General features: G+C 53.3%; 1 protein-coding gene across 1 annotated transcript in view; it reads right to left on the bottom strand.

Annotated features, from left to right (window-relative positions):
- Positions 1 to 22602, bottom strand: part of LOC141271488 (piezo-type mechanosensitive ion channel component 2-like) — a 143756-nt gene that overhangs the window by 64466 nt on the left and 56688 nt on the right. Inside the window, exon 24 of the mRNA XM_073681553.1 lies at positions 16093 to 16194. Within this exon, the coding sequence (XP_073537654.1) occupies positions 16093 to 16194 (102 nt within the window). The remainder of the gene's footprint in view (positions 1 to 16092; positions 16195 to 22602) is intronic.

Here is a 22602-nt window from a genome sequence, read left to right as displayed (position 1 = left end):
GTAGTGCACCGATTTATCCACTCACTACCGAAAACCGTGCAAAGCTGGATTGCCCAAGCAGATCACTAAAATACAGATGACCTTGTGAGTCTTGTGAAAACATACTTGGCCATGGCGAACTCCCTGAGCAATCAAAGGAGCCTGAGGTCACATTTCTTGGAGACCCAAAAGAAGGGGCCAATGCAGTGGTTGAGGGGTGCACAAAGACCTAGGATGGGTCTAAGCCGGTGTGGTAAAGGGGCTTGCTCCGCTGTACACGGAGGTACACATGGAACACTGTCTCTTTAAGTTTTCGGGTTGGTTTATTCAAACATCATAAACCAACCTAGAGTTCATAAAGTAAATACAGCCAATTAGGCATAACGGCAAAACCAAAATACAAAGATGCAGGACAGTCCATATATCGGCCGGGGTCCGGCCACTCAGGGTTAACCATACACGGTTCAGCACAATACATGCAAGCTCCTCTCTGGAGCAAAGATACTGCCCAACATCTGAGTGAAAAGGCTGGCTATTTAAAGCCCAGACCACACCCTGGGGTGGAGATATGGTGAATGACATTCTGCCCGCACTACAGTCATTCACCTATAAAACATGCCCTTTTAAATGGCCGATTAACCCTCTCTGTACCTACTTTGCAGGAGAAGACTTCCATGTTTCACATCACTGAAGCTAACAGACTCAGTAAAACATATCTCCCCTCCAGTATTCTGCCAGTGACTTTGACACACCGGGTACAAGAAGTACATCTAGTAACATTGTCTGCTGGAGGTGTCATGCCTGCTTCATATATCAGCCATTTGTCCCTTGACCTCAGAGCCAATGGACTGCATCGCAGGCTGGTGCTACCCCCACTTCGCGTACCCTGCCTGCAGTGCTGTTCCTCATCCTGGCAAGGGGCCTCAGGAATGCCAGGTGACTGTGAGCAGTGTCCAAGTGACAGGACTTCTTGATTCAGGGAGTTTGGTGACCCTGGCAAGGGCCACATTTCAGCATGTGCTAGTCCCTGGGAAGGGGTGAAGGTAAGGTACAGTACAGACCAAAAGTTTGGACACACCTTCTCATTTAAAGATTTTTCTGTATTTTCATGACTTTAAAAATTGTACATTCACACAGAAGGCATCAAAACTATGAATTAACACATGTGGAATTATATACTTAACAAAAAAGTGTGAAACAACTGAAAATATGTCTTATATTCTAGGTTCTTCAAAGGAGCCACCTTTTGCTTTGATGACTGCTTTGCACACTCTTGGCATTCTCTTGATGAGCTTCAAGAGGTAGTCACCGGAAATGGTCTTCCAACAATCTTGAAGGAGTTCCCAGAGATGCTTAGCACTTGTTGGCCCTTTTGCCTTCACTCTGCGGTACAGCTCACCCCAAACCATCTCGATTGGGTTCAGGTCTGGTGACTGTGGAGGCCAGGTCATCTGGCGTAGCACCCCATCACTATCCTTCTTGGTCAAATAGCCCTTACACAGTCAGGAGGTGTGTTTGGGGTCACTGTCCTGTTGAAAAATAAATGATGGTCCAACTAAACGCAAACCGGATGGAATAGCATGCCGCTGCAAGATGCTGTGGTAGCCATGCTGGTTCAGTATGCCTTCAATTTTGAATAAATCCCCAACAGTGTCACCAGCAAAGCACCATCACACCTCCTCCTCCATGCTTCACGGTGGGAACCAGGCATGTAGAGTCCATCCGTTCACCTTTTCTGCGTCGCACAAAGACACGGTGGTTGGAACCAAAGATCTCAAATTTGGACTCATCAGACCAAAGCACAGATTTCCACTGGTCTTATGTCCATTCTTTGTGTTCTTTAGCCCAAACAAGACTCTTCTGCTTGTTGCCTGTCCTTAGCAGTGGTTTCCTAGCAGCTATTTTACCATGAAGGCCTGCTGCACAAAGTCTCCTCTTAACAGTTGTTGAAGAGTGTAGCGTCGGCGTCCCTGCCTCCTGCTAGGCAGGGACGCTGTTCCCCTCACCTCTCCGCTCCGAGCCCGGCGTCTTCCTCCCGCTCTGCTGGCAGCACGCGCTCCTTCCCGGCCACGGTGCTTAGGGCGCGCGCGCACTCCCCCCCTCTTAAAGGGGCCGCGCGCGCCGTCCTAAGGAGTCCCCGGCCAATGGCCGGAGGACTTCACCATATATAAGGCACCTCCTCCAAAATGGAGGTGCCCGAGCAATGTTGTTGCACTGTTCACTACTCTGCTTCAGCCCTCAGGTCCAGTTTCCAGTTACCTGCCAGTTTCCTGCCAGTTTGCTGTCTGATTCCTGCCTGTTATCCGCTTACCTGCTTGCTAGCCTGAGGTCCGACGGTCTGCCTTCCGACATCTGTCAGTCTGTCTATGGACCAGCTTGCCCGCTCACCTGGGAGCGCTCACCTGCTACCTGTCTGCTAGCCTACCTGGAGGCTCCGCCGTCACGTGCTGTGACCACCTGCCAGTCCAGAGACTCTTGCCCGCTCACCTGGGAGCGCTCATCTGCTACCTGCCTGTTAGCCTACCTGGAGGCTCCGCCGTCACGTGCTGTGACCACCTGCCAGTCCAGAGACTCTTGCCCGCTCACCTGGGAGCGCTCATCTGCTACCTGCCTGTTAGCCTACCTGGAGGCTCCGCCGTCACGTGCTGTGACCACCTGCCAGTCCAGAGACTCTTGCCCGCTCACCTGGGAGCGCTCATCTGCTACCTGCCTGTTAGCCTACCTGGAGGCTCCGCCGTCACGTGCTGTGACCACCTGCCAGTCCAGAGACTCTTGCCCGCTCACCTGGGAGCGCTCATCTGCTACCTGCCTGTTAGCCTACCTGGAGGCTCCGCCGTCACATGCTGTGACCACCTGCTTATCCAGAGACTCTCGCCTGCTCACCTGGGAGCACACATCTGCCATCTGCCTGCTAGCCTACCTGGAGGCTCAGCCGTCACAGGTCGTACCTACCCTTTACCCAGAGACTGTCCCGGTCACTTGCCGTGACCTCCTGCCCGTTTACCCAGAGACTGTCCCGGTCACTTGCCGTGACCTCCTGCCCGTTCACCCAGAGACTGCCCCGGTCACTTGCTGTGACCTCCTGCCCGTTTACCCAGAGACTGTCCCGGTCACCTGCTGTGACTACCTGCCTGTCTTCCCTGGTCGCCACCCGCTTCCTTACAAGGACCGCCCCCTTGTATAAGTTGCTCAGAGGTTCCGCCTCCCAGACCCGTTACAGTTTGCTCGGGCCATGGAACCCGGTGGCACCCAAGCTCCCTCGCTCTCGGACCTATGTCATGAACTGTCCCAACAGGAGTCCATCCTGAGTCACCTGCGGAATGTCAACTCCCGCCTGGACACACTGACTGCTCCACCAGCAACCACCGCTAGTGTCATGACTCGCAACCCGGCAGCGCCGCTGCCCACCAACACCATGGTATCCTGTCCTGGACCCCGGCTTTCCACACCTCCTCGCTTCGGAGGTGACTCCGCCCAAGCTCGGGGCTTCATAAACCAGTGCACCCTGCACTTTGAACTCTTGTCCCACCAGTTTATCTCCGACCGGTCCAAAGTGGCCTTTATCATGTCCCACCTTACGGGGGAGGCTCTGGCTTGGCTAAATCCTCTATGGGAGAGAGGAGACCCCCTTGTGGCCGACTTGTCAGCCTTTCTCACGGCTTTCCGGAAAGTCTTCGATGAACCCGGACGGAAGACCTCATCCGCTTCGTCTCTGCTACGCCTCCATCAGGGAAGTCTCACCGTGGGCCAATATGCCATACGGTTTCGTACCCTTGACTCGGAGCTGGCCTGGGATAACGACGCTCTGGTATCTGTCTTCTGGGAGGGTCTGTCCGGCCGTATTAAAGATGAACTCGCCGGTCGAGACGTTCCTACCACTCTCGACGACTTAATAACTCTTGCCACCCGGATTGACCTACGGTTCCAGGAGCGCGCCAAAGAGGTCACCCGTGAGAGGAGGTTTCCACGTCTAGCTCCTACCTTCCAGAAACCCGTCACTCCCTCCGTTACTCCCCAGGCACACTCTCCTGAGCCTATGCAGGTCGACCAGACCAAGATGGTCAAAACCCGTCAAGACTTACGTCGTGCCGAGGGGAGCTGCTTCTACTGTGGCAGTAAGGAGCACCGGATCCGTACCTGCCCGGAGAGGTCGGGAAACGCCTGTGTCTAGGATCGCTCAGAGAGGTCGTCCTAGACAAGAATAAACCCTCTCCATCTCTGCTGCTGTCAATCTCAGTCATCTGCGGGGAGAACCGTTATTTCGAATTAGCCCAACTTGACTCTGGAGCAGCCGGGAATCTTATTTCACTGTCCCTGGTAGAAAAATACCGCATTCCCACCAAACTTCTGGCTGTACCCTTATCTGTCGCTGCCGTGGATGGGGGCCTCTTACCACGTCCCATCCAACTCATCACCGAATCCATTACTCTGCAGGTGGGAATGCTGCATTCTGAGAGCATCTCCTTTCATGTTCTGCCTGGACTCTCTCACGCCCTCTTACTAGGCCTACCTTGGCTCCAGAAACATGCACCCGTGCTTGACTGGCAGACCGGAGAAGTCCTTCGCTGGGGACAGGACTGCCATAAGACTTGTTTGGTTCCCGTTCATCCCGTCCGTCCTTCTCCTACCCCAACTAATCTACCTGGACTTCCGATTCCCTATTGGTCATATGCTGATGTCTTTAATAAAAAGGAGGCAGAGACATTACCCCCTAATAGACCATACGACTGTCCTATCGACCTGTTACCCGGTACTACTCCTCCCCGTGGGCGTATTTACCCGTTGTCCGCTGCTGAGACCCGGTCTATGTCCGAATATATTGAGGAGAATCTGGCCCGGGGATTTATCCGGAAATCTACCTCCCCGGCGGGAGCAGGCTTCTTTTTCGTTAAAAAGAAGGACGGCTCTCTCCGTCCCCGTATAGACTATAGAGGCCTTAACCAGATCACGGTGAAGAATAAGTACCCCCTTCCGCTCATTCTGGAATTATTTGATCGTCTGAGGGGGGCTAGAATCTTCACCAAACTGGACCTCCGTTGGGCGTACAACCTGGTCCGTATCCGTCAGGGGGATGAATGGAAGACTGCATTCAACACCCGAGTGTCACACTGTCACAGAATACTGGAGGTAGGGGGCCTAAGCTGACCCTAAGCTGGGGCCCTGACTAATCCCTCAACCTGGAGGTACTGTTAAAGGTACAGAGGTCCAGGCCGCCAGCGTAACCCCTACCTCCTAAGGATCCCTGCACCTCAGTAATCTAGTCCTGAGAAGGACCCCGATCACAACAATTGGGAACCAGAAATAATATGCCCACACACAGTATTTAGACGAACGAGACAGTACAAGGGAAAAAACAAAACCACCTTGCATACAACTTCTACACAACTACAACAGAGGGAACACCAACGGGAAAGGAGATAAATGATAAAGCGAGGAAAGGGAAAAAACACTTCCAAATACACTTATCTCAGCAACTCCAAACACCACGATCCGCTCTGTAAGTCTGAATGAAAAGCTTTCACCGACACCTCCCAAACAGACCTGCAGGAATATGAAGGAGTCTCACTAAAGAAGCATTGATTGCAGCTGGGCGAGGCTGGACCTCAGCTAGCCCAGAGAGAGAGAGAATTAACTCCTTCACTGCCGAAAAAACACAAAGCACCAACAAGTCAGCTGCGAGAAGTCAGGCTGTGTACACGTGACGATCTTCGTGGCAACACACCCGTGACACCGGGACGGCCACTATGAATATCTGGTAATGCCCTTTGGTCTTTGTAACGCTCCCGCTGTCTTTCAAGAGTTGGTCAATGACATCTTCCGGGACCTTCTCTACTCCTGCGTAGTGGTGTACCTGGACGACATCTTGGTCTTCTCTCCGGATCTCCAGACTCACCGGAGGGATGTTCGTCAGGTCCTGCTCAGGCTCAGGCAGAACCACCTCTTCGCTAAATATGAGAAGTGCCTCTTTGAGCAGACCTCGCTTCCGTTTTTGGGCTACATAATTTCTCAGACCGGCCTACGAATGGATCCTGAGAAACTGTCTGCCATCGAGAAGTGGCCTCGACCGGAGGGGTTGAAGGCTATTCAGCGGTTCCTGGGCTTCGCCAACTACTACCGTCTCTTCATACCGCACTTCTCTTCCCGGACTGCCCCAATTTCCGCGCTCACCCGTAAGGGCACTAATCCCAGAGAGTGGCCGCCCGAAGCAGAGGAGGCCTTTCTTTCCTTAAAACAGGCCTTCTCTTCCGCCCCGGTGCTGCATCGCCCGGACGGCAACAAGCAGTTCTTCCTGGAAGTTGACGCCTCCTCCTCTGGAGCCGGAGCGGTACTTACCCAAAAATCATCTTCCGGGAGAATGGTAACTTGTGGCTTCTTCTCCAAACTCTTCTCCTCTTCCGAGCGCAACTATTCCATAGGAGACCGAGAGTTATTGGCCATCAAGCTGGCATTGGAGGAGTGGCGTTACCTGCTCGAGGGGGCTCTTCACCCGGTAATAATTTACACTGACCACAAGAACTTGGCTTACCTCCAGCATGCCCAGAGACTTAACCCGCGCCAAGCCCGGTGGTCCTTGTTTTTTGCTCGCTTTGATTTTGTTCTTCATTTTCGCCCGGCTGACAAAAACATCAAAGCAGACGCCTTGTCCCGATCCTTTCTGGTGTCTGATCTCGAGGAAGAACCTAAACATATCATCGATCCCGCCAGAGTAATGTGTAGCACCCTGAGGATTCGGCTGCTACAGGGGTATTGCACCTCAACCCAGAGGTGTGATATTCCACTCCCGGGTAAGGATGGAGTGTGGAACTGAGCTCAGTTAGCTGCATGCACTACACACATCCCATTTCCGAGGAACAGACCGATGGTACTCCCACTAGAGAAATGTGCAGGTACGACAGTGTCTGTTCCTGGCTGGAGTGGGAGGGGGGTGGAACATCCCAGTAGTGTAGGGGCAGATAGGGGGAGCAGTCTGGGTAGTGCTAGGAGCTCATTGGGTGCTGGTCACCTGAGCTCACACATAGAGGGAGTATATAAGGTGGGCACCATCTTAGGACAGGGTCTTTTGCAGAGTGAGGTCAGTCTGTGAGAAGTCAGTCTGTCAGTCTTCTGCAGAGCAGTGGAGGAAAGCAGAGGAGCAGAGCAGCCCCAAGGCCAAGAGTGAGAGAGGAGAAAGAAAGACCCAGAGGGGGAGAAAGAAGGAACTCTGAGAGCCCAAACTAAATCTAAGGGTGAAGAGTTGGCAACAGGGTACCGGATCCCAAGCTGGCAGAGGCTACAGCACACCTTAGCCAGGAACCGGAGGCCGTGGGCAGAATCTGCCACGGCCACCCACCATATCCACCTGGAAGGCAGACCACGCATAGGGTCAGGGAACCCAGAGACAAGGGTTCACCAACAAGAGGCCCGAGGGAGCCGGACTTAGGTGGATCCCTGGTGGGGAAGGCCAGAGACGAGGACAGGACAGAAAGGGAGCTCAGAACCACGCTCCAGAACTACTTGGGGGTTGGCCGAGTCCAGGACCTGGTGGACGCAGCACGGCTCGGGTGGTCACTCAAGGCCGGAGTGACCGGTATAAGAACAGCAGTAAGTAAAGAACCCTGAACTGCACAACCCGACTCTGACTCTCATTACCATCTTCACTGCACTTCCACAACCACCATCCTCTGCACCTGACCCCCTGAGGCTATACCCCTCCCGTTGGGGGTTATACTACCTGGGCTGCACAAACACCATCAGCCTCAGCGGACCCTGCTGCAGCGGCGGCCGTAGTGACCGCAATTCAACGGGTGGCGTAGTCGACATAAAGAACTTTAGTAACATCAGTAAGGACTGCCACATACTGAGCTTGACACCCTGGGCACGGACCGGGTCACAGCCACTCGGAGACTACAACCCCCATCTGATCCGGCTCCGGGTATCCCCAACAACACTGGCCCAGGGGGCGCGTCAACTTTGGCGTAGTCGGCAGGATTACGTGCCCGCAACCACCGGGTACTGCGTGCCTGAAGAAAAGTTCATCGTTACCTTAAAAAGAAGTCTCCTGCCGGTTCCGGAGGGTCCCCGCCATCGGGCCCCATCACAGGTCGTTTCCCGCCGGTTGTCCGCCATTTGCAGCTTTTTCCCGCCATCCATGGAGTTTCCCGCCACTGGGAGACGATTCCCGCCATTTCCGAAGATTTCCCGCCTTGGAAGAGCGGACGCCATTATGGGCGTGCCAGAGGGTGGCAAGAGGCCACCTCCCATCGTGGGCCAGGTCGAAGAATGGCGCCAAAAGCGGAAACCGCCCCCACCAACAGAGACTGTGATGCTGGAAGTGTCCATCAGCGTGAGAGAACTGCCCCTGGAACTGAAGTTGCCCCGGGACCACCCTCGATGTGGGCGGAGACAGAAGAAGAGAACAAAGATGGGTGTCGCCTGGAGCAGTCTGGAGAGAGCGCACCCGGAGACAAGACGTCTGGAAGAGAGTCCAGAGAGAGCCTACCCGGAGATGGAGGGAGAGCCAGGCAGCACCGACCCAGTGGTCAGGAGCCTGATGCGGGCCGCCACCCCAGGCAGCACCGACCCAGTGGTCAGGAGCCTGTTGCAGGTCGCCACTCCAGAAGGCCTGCTGGAGATCCTAGCACAGCTCCCCCGAGACCGGGAGTGTGCACAGACTGCGCTGGAGGGCCTCGCACGGAGGATGGCCCGGGTGCAGCGAGAGACGTTGGCGGAGTGGAGCCGAGAGATGGCCCAGCAGACCGAGACTCGTCAGCGGAGCACGCCACCCGAGACGAGGAGACAGACCGCCTCTGAGGATGGCGCAGGAGGACTGAAGGCCGGAGACGGCGCCGAGAAGGGAGCCGAACGAATGGAGGCAGGTAAAGGGGACGTCACTACCCCGAGCCGGGAAACCGCGTGCCTGCCCCAGCTCCCCGTCGCAGAGCCCGAAGTACCCCCTGCCGTGCCCGTCGCTGCAACGTCACCGCCGCAGACTAGGCCTTAAACGGAAGCCGCGACCCCTGTGACGTCACACGCCTCGACCCCGAGCGTGGCCAAGCAGGAAGTACCATCGGCCTGGTCGCAAGGCCTAGTACCCCCGGGCGACGCAATACCAACAGCGCCCCCTACCTCCGCGGAGCCCCCGGCCTGGTCGCAGGGCCAAGTAACACAGGGCGCCGCCGTTCTTACGGTGCCCTTTACTTTCAAGGTACCCCAGGCCTGGTCGCAAGGCCTGGTTAACCCGGGCGCCGCTACCACCACGGCGCCCATAACACCTAAAGTGCCGCACCTGGGTGAGGACCTGTTCGCCCAGCCTACGTGCCCGGATGGGCAGCCCTTCATATGGCCCCAGGAATACATCCAGCTGGAGCTGCAAAAAGCAAGGGCCATGTGCGAACCCCTGATCCCGGCTCCAAAGCCCATGAAGAGGATCTCGCCCCCGCTAGAAGAGACCCAGTTTGAGTGGGATCCCACCGGAGAAGACCTCATGGGGTTCACTCAGGAGACTCGGGCAGCCGCAGCGGAGCGTGCAGAGTGCTGCCGCCAGCAGCTCGAGGTCTTTGAGAGGGAGCGGAGAGAGAGGCGGGTCCGGGAACAACAAGCCCAAATAAGGAGCGCGGAGCAGAAGAGCCGGACCAGGAGAGACCCCCGTGCAGCGCATGGTCCCCGTACCATCGGGACTGTGATAAAGTTCAATCTGCAGCATGGGTGGGGTTTCATCAGGGATCACCGCACCCCAGGCGACGTCTTTGTGACCAGGAGAGACGTTGAGTCCCACCTACCGGAGGGACACAGAGGTCGTGACCTGTATTTAGGGGACGAGGTCACCTTCACCCGGCACAAGTGTGCCAAAGGACCCTACGCCCTCCATGTGCATCGCCTGACGGAGGAGGAGCTGCGGTGTGAGGAGGAGCAAGAGGACCCGGACGGGTCTGAAACTGAAACTGTCCACAAAGAAAGAGCAGGAGGACGCCGTCGTTGAGTACGGTAGAGAGAGACTGTATAAAGTTACCCGTCAGGGTATAAGAACTGTTCTAGTTAAAATATAGTCCCCGTTGGGACCAGCAAAGTGAACTGTTAATCCCGTGTGTCCCTATTTCCACTGACCGAGGACTGAGAGTGGTCATTCCTCCCTAATACCTGGCCGAGGACTGAGAGCGGCCATATCCCCTTGTATATAGTTGCGCTTCCTAAAGCGCCCCCTACCGGTTTTATAGGAAACTGTTTTATTCCAAGAGAGACTGTCGCACTTTACCCGGTCACAAGTTGCACCGTGACCGGAGGAACCAGAGACAGGAATGTTTACAAAAATGTTATTTATATGAAAAGTTTATTGCTGCTGATGATGTTTTATATGTTTTATATGTTTATGTTTTATGAAAAAAATGTATGTTTTTGGATGTTTATATCTTACAGCCCGAGGACGTGCTGTGATTTACCAGGGGGGAATGTAGCACCCTGAGGATTCGGCTGCTACAGGGGTATTGCACCTCAACCCAGAGGTGTGATATTCCACTCCCGGGTAAGGATGGAGTGTGGAACTGAGCTCAGTTAGCTGCATGCACTACACACATCCCATTTCCGAGGAACAGACCGATGGTACTCCCACTAGAGAAATGTGCAGGTACGACAGTGTCTGTTCCTGGCTGGAGTGGGAGGGGGGTGGAACATCCCAGTAGTGTAGGGGCAGATAGGGGGAGCAGTCTGGGTAGTGCTAGGAGCTCATTGGGTGCTGGTCACCTGAGCTCACACATAGAGGGAGTATATAAGGTGGGCACCATCTTAGGACAGGGTCTTTTGCAGAGTGAGGTCAGTCTGTGAGAAGTCAGTCTGTCAGTCTTCTGCAGAGCAGTGGAGGAAAGCAGAGGAGCAGAGCAGCCCCAAGGCCAAGAGTGAGAGAGGAGAAAGAAAGACCCAGAGGGGGAGAAAGAAGGAACTCTGAGAGCCCAAACTAAATCTAAGGGTGAAGAGTTGCCAACAGGGTACCGGATCCCAAGCTGGCAGAGGCTACAGCACACCTTAGCCAGGAACCGGAGGCCGTGGGCAGAATCTGCCACGGCCACCCACCATATCCACCCGGAAGGCAGACCACGCATAGGGTCAGGGAACCCAGAGACAAGGGTTCACCAACAAGAGGCCCGAGGGAGCCGGACTTAGGTGGATCCCTGGTGGGGAAGGCCAGAGACGAGGACAGGACAGAAAGGGAGCTCAGAACCACGCTCCAGAACTACTTGGGGGTTGGCCGAGTCCAGGACCTGGTGGACGCAGCACGGCTCGGGTGGTCACTCAAGGCCGGAGTGACCGGTATAAGAACAGCAGTAAGTAAAGAACCCTGAACTGCACAACCCGACTCTGACTCTCATTACCATCTTCACTGCACTTCCACAACCACCATCCTCTGCACCTGACCCCCTGAGGCTATACCCCTCCCGTTGGGGGTTATACTACCTGGGCTGCACAAACACCATCAGCCTCAGCGGACCCTGCTGCAGCGGCGGCCGTAATGACCGCAATTCAACGGGTGGCGTAGTCGACATAAAGAACTTTAGTAACATCAGTAAGGACTGCCACACACTGAGCTTGACACCCTGGGCACGGACCGGGTCACAGCCACTCGGAGACTACAACCCCCATCTGATCCGGCTCCGGGTATCCCCAACAACACTGGCCCAGGGGGCGCGTCAAATGCAGGTGGCTCCCGTGAGTCTAAATCGTCTCCCTCCCGGTAAGACGTTCGTATCGGTACCTGATCGGGAGAAGATCCTACACTGGGGTCACTCGTCTAAACTAGCTGGCCACGCCGGTCAGAAAAAGACCCTCCAGCTTATTACCCGGCACTACTGGTGGCCTACCCTGCACAAGGACGTAATAGACTTTGTTTCTGCCTGTGTGTCCTGCGCCCGCAGCAAGGTTCCGAGACACCTGCCAGCCGGTCGCCTCCTTCCTCTGCCAGTACCTGCTGCCCCCTGGCAGCATATAGCTATGGACTTCATAACCGATCTCCCCGTCTCTGCCGGTTGTACGGTCATTTGGGTGGTCGCTGACCGCTTTTCCAAGATGGCTCATTTCGTTCCCCTGCCAGGCCTCCCGTCTGCACCCGAGTTGGCTAAAGACTTTATCCACCACATCTTCCGCCTTCATGGCCTGCCCCTCCACATCGTGTCGGATCGTGGGGTACAGTTCACCTCACGCTTCTGGAGAGCCACTTGTAAACTGCTAGACGTCACCCTGGACTTCTCCTCCGCTTACCACCCTCAGTCTAATGGTCAAGTGGAGCGGATCAATCAGATCCTGACCAGTTACCTCCGGCACTTTGTTAATGCCCACCATTCTGACTGGGTGGATCTCCTGCCATGGGCCGAATTCTCTTACAACAATCACGAGAGCGAATCTTCCTCCAAATCCCCGTTTTTTGTAGTCTTCGGTCAGCATCCTCGGATCCCATTTCCTGTCTCCACCTCGGTGGATAATCCGGCTGCGGAATCTCTTGTTAACAAATTTTCCTCCATGTGGGAGAGTACCCGGTCCGCACTCCTTCAGTCGTCCGAGCGTATGAAAAGACACGCTGACAAAAAACGTCTGGATCCTCCTCAATTCCATCCTGGGGATAAAGTCTGGCTCTCGTCCAAGTATGTCCGGCTCAAGATTCCTTCCTATAAGTTAGGGCCTCGGTTCATCGGTCCTCTGGAGGTCATCAGTCAGATCAACCCGTTGGCCTATAAATTGAAACTCCCGGCCAACTTGCGGATCCCTAACTCCTTCCATGTATCTCTCCTCAAACCCGTGGTACTTAATTCTTTTTCCAAGTCTACGGGTACGCCTCCTGCTCCGGTTTCCGCTGAAAACGAGTTTGAGGTAGAGAACATTCTGGCCACCAAAAGGGTAAGAGGAAAGCCCTTTTTTCTTGTAGATTGGAAGGGGTTTGGTCCTGAGGAGAGAACGTGGGAGCCCCGGGAGAACATCCATGCCCCTCTCATCCTTGCTAAATTTCTGCCTGGCCTAAAAAAGGGGGGGCCTAAAGGGGGGGGGGGGTACTGTAGCGTCGGCGTCCCTGCCTCCTGCTAGGCAGGGACGCTGTTCCCCTCACCTCTCCGCTCCGAGCCCGGCGTCTTCCTCCCGCTCTGCTGGCAGCACGCGCTCCTTCCCGGCCACGGTGCTTAGGGCGCGCGCGCGCGCGCTCCCCCCCTCTTAAAGGGGCCGCGCGCGCCGTCCTAAGGAGTCCCCGGCCAATGGCCGGAGGACTTCACCATATATAAGGCACCTCCTCCAAAATGGAGGTGCCCGAGCAATGTTGTTGCACTGTTCACTACTCTGCTTCAGCCCTCAGGTCCCGTTTCCAGTTACCTGCCAGTTACCTGCCAGTTTCCTGCCAGTTTGCTGTCTGATTCCTGCCTGTTATCCGCTTACCTGCTTGCTAGCCTGAGGTCCGACGGTCTGCCTTCCGACATCTGTCAGTCTGTCTATGGACCAGCTTGCCCGCTCACCTGGGAGCGCTCACCTGCTACCTGTCTGCTAGCCTACCTGGAGGCTCCGCCGTCACGTGCTGTGACCACCTGCCAGTCCAGAGACTCTTGCCCGCTCACCTGGGAGCGCTCATCTGCTACCTGCCTGTTAGCCTACCTGGAGGCTCCGCCGTCACGTGCTGTGACCACCTGCCAGTCCAGAGACTCTTGCCCGCTCACCTGGGAGCGCTCATCTGCTACCTGCCTGTTAGCCTACCTGGAGGCTCCGCCGTCACGTGCTGTGACCACCTGCCAGTCCAGAGACTCTTGCCCGCTCACCTGGGAGCGCTCACCTGCTACCTGCCTGTTAGCCTACCTGGAGGCTCCGCCGTCACGTGCTGTGACCACCTGCCAGTCCAGAGACTCTTGCCCGCTCACCTGGGAGCGCTCATCTGCTACCTGCCTGTTAGCCTACCTGGAGGCACCGCCGTCACGTGCTGTGACCACCTGCCAGTCCAGAGACTCTTGCCCGCTCACCTGGGAGCGCTCATCTGCTACCTGCCTGTTAGCCTACCTGGAGGCTCCGCCGTCACGTGCTGTGACCACCTGCCAGTCCAGAGACTCTTGCCCGCTCACCTGGGAGCGCTCATCTGCTACCTGCCTGTTAGCCTACCTGGAGGCTCCGCCGTCACGTGCTGTGACCACCTGCCAGTCCAGAGACTCTTGCCCGCTCACCTGGGAGCGCTCATCTGCTACCTGCCTGTTCGCCTACCTGGAGGCTCCGCCGTCACATGCTGTGACCACCTGCTTATCCAGAGACTCTCGCCTGCTCACCTGGGAGCACACATCTGCCATCTGCCTGCTAGCCTACCTGGAGGCTCAGCCGTCACAGGTCGTACCTACCCTTTACCCAGAGACTGTCCCGGTCACTTGCCGTGACCTCCTGCCCGTTTACCCAGAGACTGTCCCGGTCACTTGCCGTGACCTCCTGCCCGTTCACCCAGAGACTGCCCCGGTCACTTGCTGTGACCTCCTGCCCGTTTACCCAGAGACTGTCCCGGTCACCTGCTGTGACTACCTGCCTGTCTTCCCTGGTCGCCACCCGCTTCCTTACAAGGACCGCCCTCTTGTATAAGTTGCTCAGAGGTTCCGCCTCCCAGACCCGTTACAAAGAGATGTGTCTGCTGCTAGAACTCTGTGTGGCATTGACCTGGTCTCTAATCTGAGCTGCTGTTAACCTGCGATTTCTGAGACTGGTGACTCGGATAAACTTATCCTCAGAAGCATAGGTGACTCTTGGTCTTCCTTTCCTGGGGCGGTCCTCATGTGAGCCAGTTTCTTTGTAGCGCTTGATGGTTTTTGCAACTGCACTTGGGGACACTTTCAAAGTTTTCCCAATTTTTCGGACTGACTGACCTTCATTTCTTAAAGTAATGATGGCCACTCGTTTTTCTTTACTTAGCTGCTTTTTTCTTGCCATAATACAAATTCTAACAGTCTATTCAGTAGGACTATCAGCTGTGTATCCCACCAGACTTCTGCTCAACACAACTGATGGTCCCAACCCCATTTATAAGACAAGAAATCCCACTTATTAAACCTGACAGGGCACACCTGTGAAGTGAAAACCATTTCCGGTGACTACCTCTTGAAGCTCATCAAGAGAATGCCAAGAGTGTGCAAAGCAGTCATCAAAGCAAAAGGTGGCTACTTTGAAGAACCTAGAATATTAGACATATTTTCAGTTGTTTCACACTTTTTTGTTAATTCTATAATTCCACATGTGTTAATTCATAGTTTTGATGCCTTCAGTGTGAATGTACAATTTTCATGGTCATGAACATACAGAAAAATCTTTAAATGAGAAGGTGAGTCCAAACTTTTGGTCTGTACTGTATATTCATGGAGACGCCAAGAACTATCCCATGGCCCAGGTCGACAAACGCTCAGACTGTGGTTCTGAGTCACAACCAAGTGGGAGTGGTCAAGGACTTGTTGTATGCTATTGTTATTGTTCAAGGTTTTCCTTTGTTCTGGGACTTACAGGTTAAACCTGTTGCACACAGTAGTCCGGTATGCCGCCAGGAGTCGGCTACGGTAACAAAGTCACATGATATAAAAGGTGAAATTCTGGCTAGAAAGGAAGATGAGGATGTATCCCCTGAAGCCAATATCCCTGACTTGGAGGAGTCCCAGGACAGCTTTAAGATTGCCTAGCTCAGAGACTTGACAGTAAAAGGTACTCTGGAAAATTTAAATGGGGTTCCCCAGGAGACAGGAGCTGATAGTCGGTTTCCACAAGGGGCCAGGCATAATGATTGGTTGTGTTGTGGGAACAAAGTGAAGGGATAGGTAAAAGAGGTTAACTATAAAGTACACCAACCAGTGTAAAAGGAAGGCTTGTCCTATATATTGTTGCAACCTACTAAAACCCTGGAAGGGTAGGGACCTGCTCAAAATTCCTTGCTGGTTGGCCCGGCCAGAACCAACCTTGAGGGTGTCAAAGTGGCAGGAACTTTGCCGCCTTCCAAAAATCAACACAGCCGAATTTTGGTACCCAAAAATAGGGTCAGGTTCTTAGAGTTCTTATTAAAAACATAAGCACAATGCCCTCCTAAATGGGTAAGTATCTTTTCCAGTGCTATATAATGCTTATTATGCGCATAAAGTAGTAATGTACGGCTAATTCACATACAAATTAGAAATACTGGATCTGGCCTTTTGGCAAAGTCGGGAAGGTACAACCACTTGATCAGATTTGAGTTGGGTTTTAGTCGTAGTGTCCTCCATGGGTAATCTGTACCGGAAAACAAGAAAGTCATTAATTACACAAATCCAGTAAACTTCATGGGGTATCATCAGAATGTATCTGTGCTACCTGTATAATTAGTGGGGTGTAAAAGGAAAAGAAATGGTGCTAACAAGCTCTATAGTACATTGTCTGTACACTGCGTGCAGAATTATTAGGCAAATTAATATTTTGACTATATCATCATTTTTATGCAGATTTTCCAACTTCAAGCTGTATAAACTTCAATGCTTACTGGATGAAGCAGAGCAGGTGATATGTACGAGTATATGTGTAATGAGCGAGTGTGCGGTGTAAGGTGTGCAGAATTATTAGGCAGCTTGTTTTCCCCAGGCAAAAATAGGCCAAAACAAGATTTACCTGACTCAGAAAAGTCAAAAATTGTTACAAGTCTTACAGAGGGATACAGAACTTCTGAAATTGCTAAGATATTGGGGAGAGAACCAACAACAATTTTGTTGCTGATGACCCACTGGGTTCCAACAGGAGTCCAGAAATTCGGATGACGGATGATGGGAATGGGTGATCGATAGCGCTGCCCAGGAACCGATGCCACAAGACATGTCTTTTTATATATATTTTTGCCTGATGAAGAGGCTAGAACAGCCTCAAAACGTGTAGCAAATAAATATACAGTTTCAAGATCACTCTTTTGTGGCATCCGTTCCTGGGCAGCGCTATCGATCACCCATTCCCATCATCCGTCATCCAAATTTCTGGACTCCCGTTGGAACCCTGTGGGTGTAGCTGCACCCCTCAGGGAGCTTCTTCTTTCCTACTTGTGCAGAGTTGTGCCGCACAGGGTAAGTAATTATCACCTTAAAGTGTTCCATCCACCTTGTATGATTTCCACTAGGGGCGCTTCCCCTTTTTTTCTTCATGGTTTTGGAAATGTTGAAGAGCTTCAGGTTGGAGACCACTGCCTATCAGGCTAATTCTATTCAAATACCCAATCACTGATACAGGGGGATTTTTTTTAATTATATTTTATGAGTCCATTAAAATATTCAACCTATATTTCACAGTAGTAGAAAGTTTTGCACTCTATAGTTTAATAATGTAACTTTGAACAACGATAATACGTGTCATATATCACAAGAGTAGTATAAACTTATACTTATAAGCAAATATCTTGAACAATATATGTGCCATATAATACACTAGTGGCACTAATCAATAGTTGGAGGCATCTGATAGAATTAGATACACTTATATTGTACTTCTTATACAATCTATCCTTAACACAGAAGGATATATTAGACTATAGAGAGGAAAACTTTCTATTACAGTGGAACATAGCTTGAATATTTTAATTGGACTAATAAAATATATATTAAAAAAAATCCACTTTTATCAGTGATGGGCTCTTTAAGCTAGTGGATATTCATATCTATACAGCACCTGCAGCTGGATCAGTGATTTACTGTATTTCTATAAAATATCCACTACAATGTACATCACCACTTTGGGGTACAGTAAACATCTCACTTTAAAAGAGGACGTGTCACTTGCCATAAAAATGTACTTTTGACACTGTTCTCCTGATTCACATAGAGGGAAGAGGAAGTTATATATCAAGAAATGAGAGGAACACGAACAAAAGAAAAACAATACCAGATTCGGGAGAACAGTGGCATTTACCCCAAGTAAAAGAAAAATACATATTTATGGCAAGTGACAGGTCCTCTTTAAAAGGAACCCGTCATGTCTAAAAGCTTCATCAACCTGCAGATATGGGATTAATATGCAGGTTAATATTGTTCTAAAGCTGTCCAGCTGCTGCACTGAGAGCCCCACTGCCAGGAGGAAATGAAATTTATTCCTCCTGCAGCCCCTGGCTTTCAGTTATAGTGTGTCACCCTGGCCTGGATGCCACAAGTGTAATTAAAGCTGTGTCTGAGAGCAAGGGGGAGGTTCTCTAGTCAGGGGAACATTAGCATGCAATGCCTCCTGTCTCAGGCCAGTAGGGGGAGCTGGCTGCCCCTATAAAAGCTGGTACTGGGGGCAGGGTTAGAGAGAACTTGAAGGCCAGTCTCAGGACTGAGACTTGCCCCAGAGCAGAGCAGGGACAGACAGTTTTTGTATTGCACCTAAGAGGAAGTGTGGCAGGAGGAGAGCCACAAGCCAGATACAAGAGGCGAAGTGAGCTTGTCTTGGCAGATAAAGGACTTAATCTACCAGACTTTGGTGTCTGAGGCTGGGAGGATTCTACATCCCCCAGCAGAGAACCAGTCCGCAAGGGACTGTATATTCCTTGGCCTAAGAAGCCTGGAGGCCCTGCCACAACCGAAGGGACCAGTAAAGCCGTACAAGGCTGGGAGCAGAAAGGAACCCACGTCGCAGGCCATACAGGCGAGAATACACGGAAAGCTTGGAAACGTGGGCTGTTACCCTATAACGAGGAGATAGCCAGAAGGAGCGCAGAAAGCACGGTAGGCCTACACCCTCACCCTGACCAGGGCCAATTTCCCCGTTGCTCTCAGACATCCAGGTCCCCTCCTAACTGGGACTGTTTGTGGGTCAGTTTACGTGTTTAGTAAAGACCCTGGACTGCAACCTGTTGTCTGTGTGCTCCTTGCTCCTCCAGCACTATCAGCACTGGGACTCTCACTACCATCACTCCCACCATCCACTATACTGCCCTGGGGCCGCACTCTTCCCGTGGGGAGTCACACTACCCTAGCTGCACACCTCATCAGCCCCAGCGGTCTGCATGGAGCGGCGGTTCCTAATAACCGCAATCCACGGGTGGATTAGTCGGACATAATCATCAGCACATAACGGACTACCACTGGCCTGACCACCCTGAGCCACGGAACCGGGTTGCCATTACTACTTCCATCGTTCCCCTATTGCCCGGATCCGAGTGCCCCACGGCCCAGGGGGCGAGTCAGCTTTGGCGTAGTCGGAAGGATTTCGTGCCCGCAACCACCGGGTACTGCGTGCCTGAAAAAGACTTTTGTAACTTACCTGTGGTGAAGTTTCCCGCAGTCCGGAGCCGATTCCCGCCATCAGACGCTATCTTGGACCGTTTCCCGCCGTCTTCTGCCGTCTTCCCGCCATCCGCAGCTGCTTCCCGCCATCGGACGCCATCTTCAGGACGCCAAGCAGGAAGAAGAGGGGCGTGGACGCCGAAAGCGCGCGAGACCCGAAGCTACGCCCCACGCACCGACGCTGCGCAAGGTCCTGGAAGGGAGAGAGAGCGACGCTGGCGTCATCAGGACGCGACGCAAGGTCCTCGTCCAGAGCAGCAGCAGCGGAGCCGCGGCCTACAGAAGAAGATCATTGGAAGGTAGGCCACGCTTGACTAGGGGGGAGGAAGATGTCGGACACAGAGGCCCCCACTACCACCAACGCAGCTGCAGCAGCGGTGATGCCCTTTTCCCTGCCCTACATCCCTGGAGTGGCCTGGCTGCCCAAGTACTCAGGGGAGCCCCATGCCCTAACTGACTTTAAGGAAAGGCTGTACAGTTTGTTCCAGGTTTACCTCCTGACAGAGGAACAGAAGGTCAGCATATTAACAGGGCAGTTAACTGGCGCAGCCCAGAGGGAGGTAAAATCATGGCCCACTGAGGAGAAAAGGACTGTGAAGGGTATTCTGGCCCGGCTGCGGGGTACCTTTGACACACGTACCTCCGCTGAAATTAAAATGAGGTTCTATGGATGTAAGCAGCGGGCACAGGACAGCATCAGAGACTATGCCCTAAATTTGCAGGAAGCCCTAAGGGCTATCCAACAAACTGACCCTGGCAGTGTGCAGGAAACGGATAAGTTACTGACAGAACAATTCATAGAAGGTCTGCTGTCTAGCGCCCACAGGGCCCAACTGCGCCTCATGTTCTTTCAGAACCCTGATCTGACCTTTGCCCAATTGAAGGACAGGGCCATAAGGGTGCTCCGTGAACCTGCAAAAAGTGGTGCTATAAACCCCCGGCGCCCTGCTCTCACCTACCACCAGGAGGCGGCGCCCTCCTCTATGGACCCCGTGGGGGCTGATGCACAGGCCCTGAACCAAGCCCCGTCGAAAGACCTGCACCACCAAGTCCAGGAGCTGACCAGGAGCGTCGAGGCGTTGACCAGGACCGTCCAGGAGTTGCAAGTGGACCCGTCAAGACCCATCGAGCTGGCTTCAAGTCCGGAGGATGTCCCGTGGCATCGACAGAGGAGGATCCCGTCGTTCCGAGGGAGGCCCACAGACCGCTACGCAGAGGATGGACAGCCCATTTGCCGTCGATGCAACCAGCCCGGACACATTTCCAGGTACTGTAATTTAAACGGGTCCAACCTGGGGCAGAGGGCCAACCCCCAGGCATAAGATCACCAGGCCCTTATAATTGGCGTGATAAGTACGTTGGGGGGCGCCCGGTTTTACCCGTGGTGCTGGACGGTATCCCCATGAGCGCCTTGCTGGATACTGGGTCGCAAGTAACCACTATCCCTTATGTACTTTTTAAGCAGTATTGGACTGATGCTGATATCACACGGTATCCATACAGTAACTTGAGCATCATCGCCAGTAATGGCTTACCCGTGCCGCAGATGGGGTTCAAGGAGATGACCATTAAAATTGGTAAAGTTGAACTGCCGGCACAGGGAGTGATTATTGTGGACATTGACCGACGTGAAAGTCACCCTAAAATAACTGTGGGTACTAACGTAATTGAAAATAGTCTTTCAGAGGTAATTGTAACTCTACAACAGGTGGCGTGAATGCTAGTTCCAGCCAACAGAGAGTCCTCAACAAAGAGATAAAAGCCCTGATGATAAGGCAGCAGGTAGAACTGTCTGGTGGTGAGATCGGTAGCGTAAGACTGAGTGACCCATTCCCCATTTCCATGCCTCCCAAAAGTGAAATGATGATCTGGTGTCGGACTGCAATCGGGTTGAGAGGTAGAGACTACCAAGCCATGGTAGAACCCGTGTACTCAGACAGCAGGCCCACCATTTTGACAGCCCGGGGGGTGGTTGATGTCCGTCATGGGAGGGTGCCCGTCCGCATCCTCAACATTGGGGAGAGGGAAGTACACTTACCCAGGTACGCTACACTCGCCAAACTGTTTGTTGTCGAACACAAAGCTATCAGGGCCGTGGAACCCTTGCCTCCATCTCCACAGGCGGAGGGTAATGGCTCCCAGAAACAAAAGGAGGACTGGTGCCAGAAACTCCATGTGGGTGCTGACTCCACTCCCCTGCACCAAAAACAAGGAGTCTACCGGGTGGTACAGGAGTACGAGAGAGTCTTTAGTAAGCACCCGCTAGACTTCGGAAGAGTAAAAGGGATAGAACACCACATCCCCACAGGGAGCCACCCACCGATAAAAGAAAGACACCGACCTGTACCCCCTGCACATTATCAGAACGCCAAGGGTATGCTGCGGGAAATGAAAGAAGCTGGGGTCATTAGAGATAGCTGTAGCCCCTGGGCAGCCCCCTTGGTTCTGGTGAAAAAGAAAGACGGCACCATGAGAATGTGCGTGGACTATAGACAAATCAACCGTATCACCCACAAAGACGCATATCCGCTGCCTAGAATAGAGGAGTCTTTAGCCGCACTAAAATCAGCTAACTTCTTTTCTACTTTGGACCTTACTAGCGGGTACTGGCAAGTTCCTGTGGCAGAGGCTGACAAGGAGAAGACCGCCTTCACCACCCCGATGGGACTGAGCGAATTCAACTGCATGCCTTTCGGGCTCTGCAACACACCAGGGACCTTCCAGCGGCTGATGGAATGCTGTCTAGGGCACCGAAACTTCGAGACGGTCCTCCTTTACCTGGACGACGTGATCGTCTATTCGAAAACCTACGAGGACCATCTAAAGCACCTGGCCGAGGTGTTCGAAGCCCTGGCAGGCTACGGCCTGAAGGTGAAACCATCGAAGTGTCACCTGTTGAAACCAAAGGTCCAGTACCTAGGGCACGTGGTAAGCGCGGAAGGAGTGGCCCCCGACCCTGACAAGGTCACGGCAATCAAGAGCTGGCCAAGCCCCTCGAACATCAAAGAGGTGAGACAGTTTCTCGGGTTGGTAGGCTACTACCGAAGGTTCATCCCCGGGTTCACTAAGATGGCAGCTCCTATGCAGGACCTCCTGATCGGACAGTCTAAGTCCAGAAGTCAAAAGCCACCCTTCAAGTGGGATAAACCGGAAGAGGAGTCCTTCCGCCAACTAAAGATGGCCCTCACGGGGGATGAGATCCTGGCCTACCCTGATTACGGCCAGCCTTTCATTCTCCACACAGACGCCAGTAATGTGGGACTGGGAGCCGTACTGTCCCAAAACCAACAGGGCAGAGAACGGGTGATCGCATACGCCAGCCGGAAGCTGAGGCCCACCGAGAGGAACCCGGAGAATTACAGCTCCTTCAAGCTAGAATTCTTGGCGGTGGTGTGGGCCGTTA

This window comes from Phyllobates terribilis, unplaced genomic scaffold, assembly GCF_046119375.1.
Source record: "Phyllobates terribilis strain yellow unplaced genomic scaffold, ASM4611937v1 Scaffold_5__5_contigs__length_657084704, whole genome shotgun sequence".
NCBI lineage: Eukaryota > Metazoa > Chordata > Amphibia > Anura > Dendrobatidae > Phyllobates > Phyllobates terribilis.
This window is presented reverse-complemented; position numbering and strand designations above follow the sequence as displayed.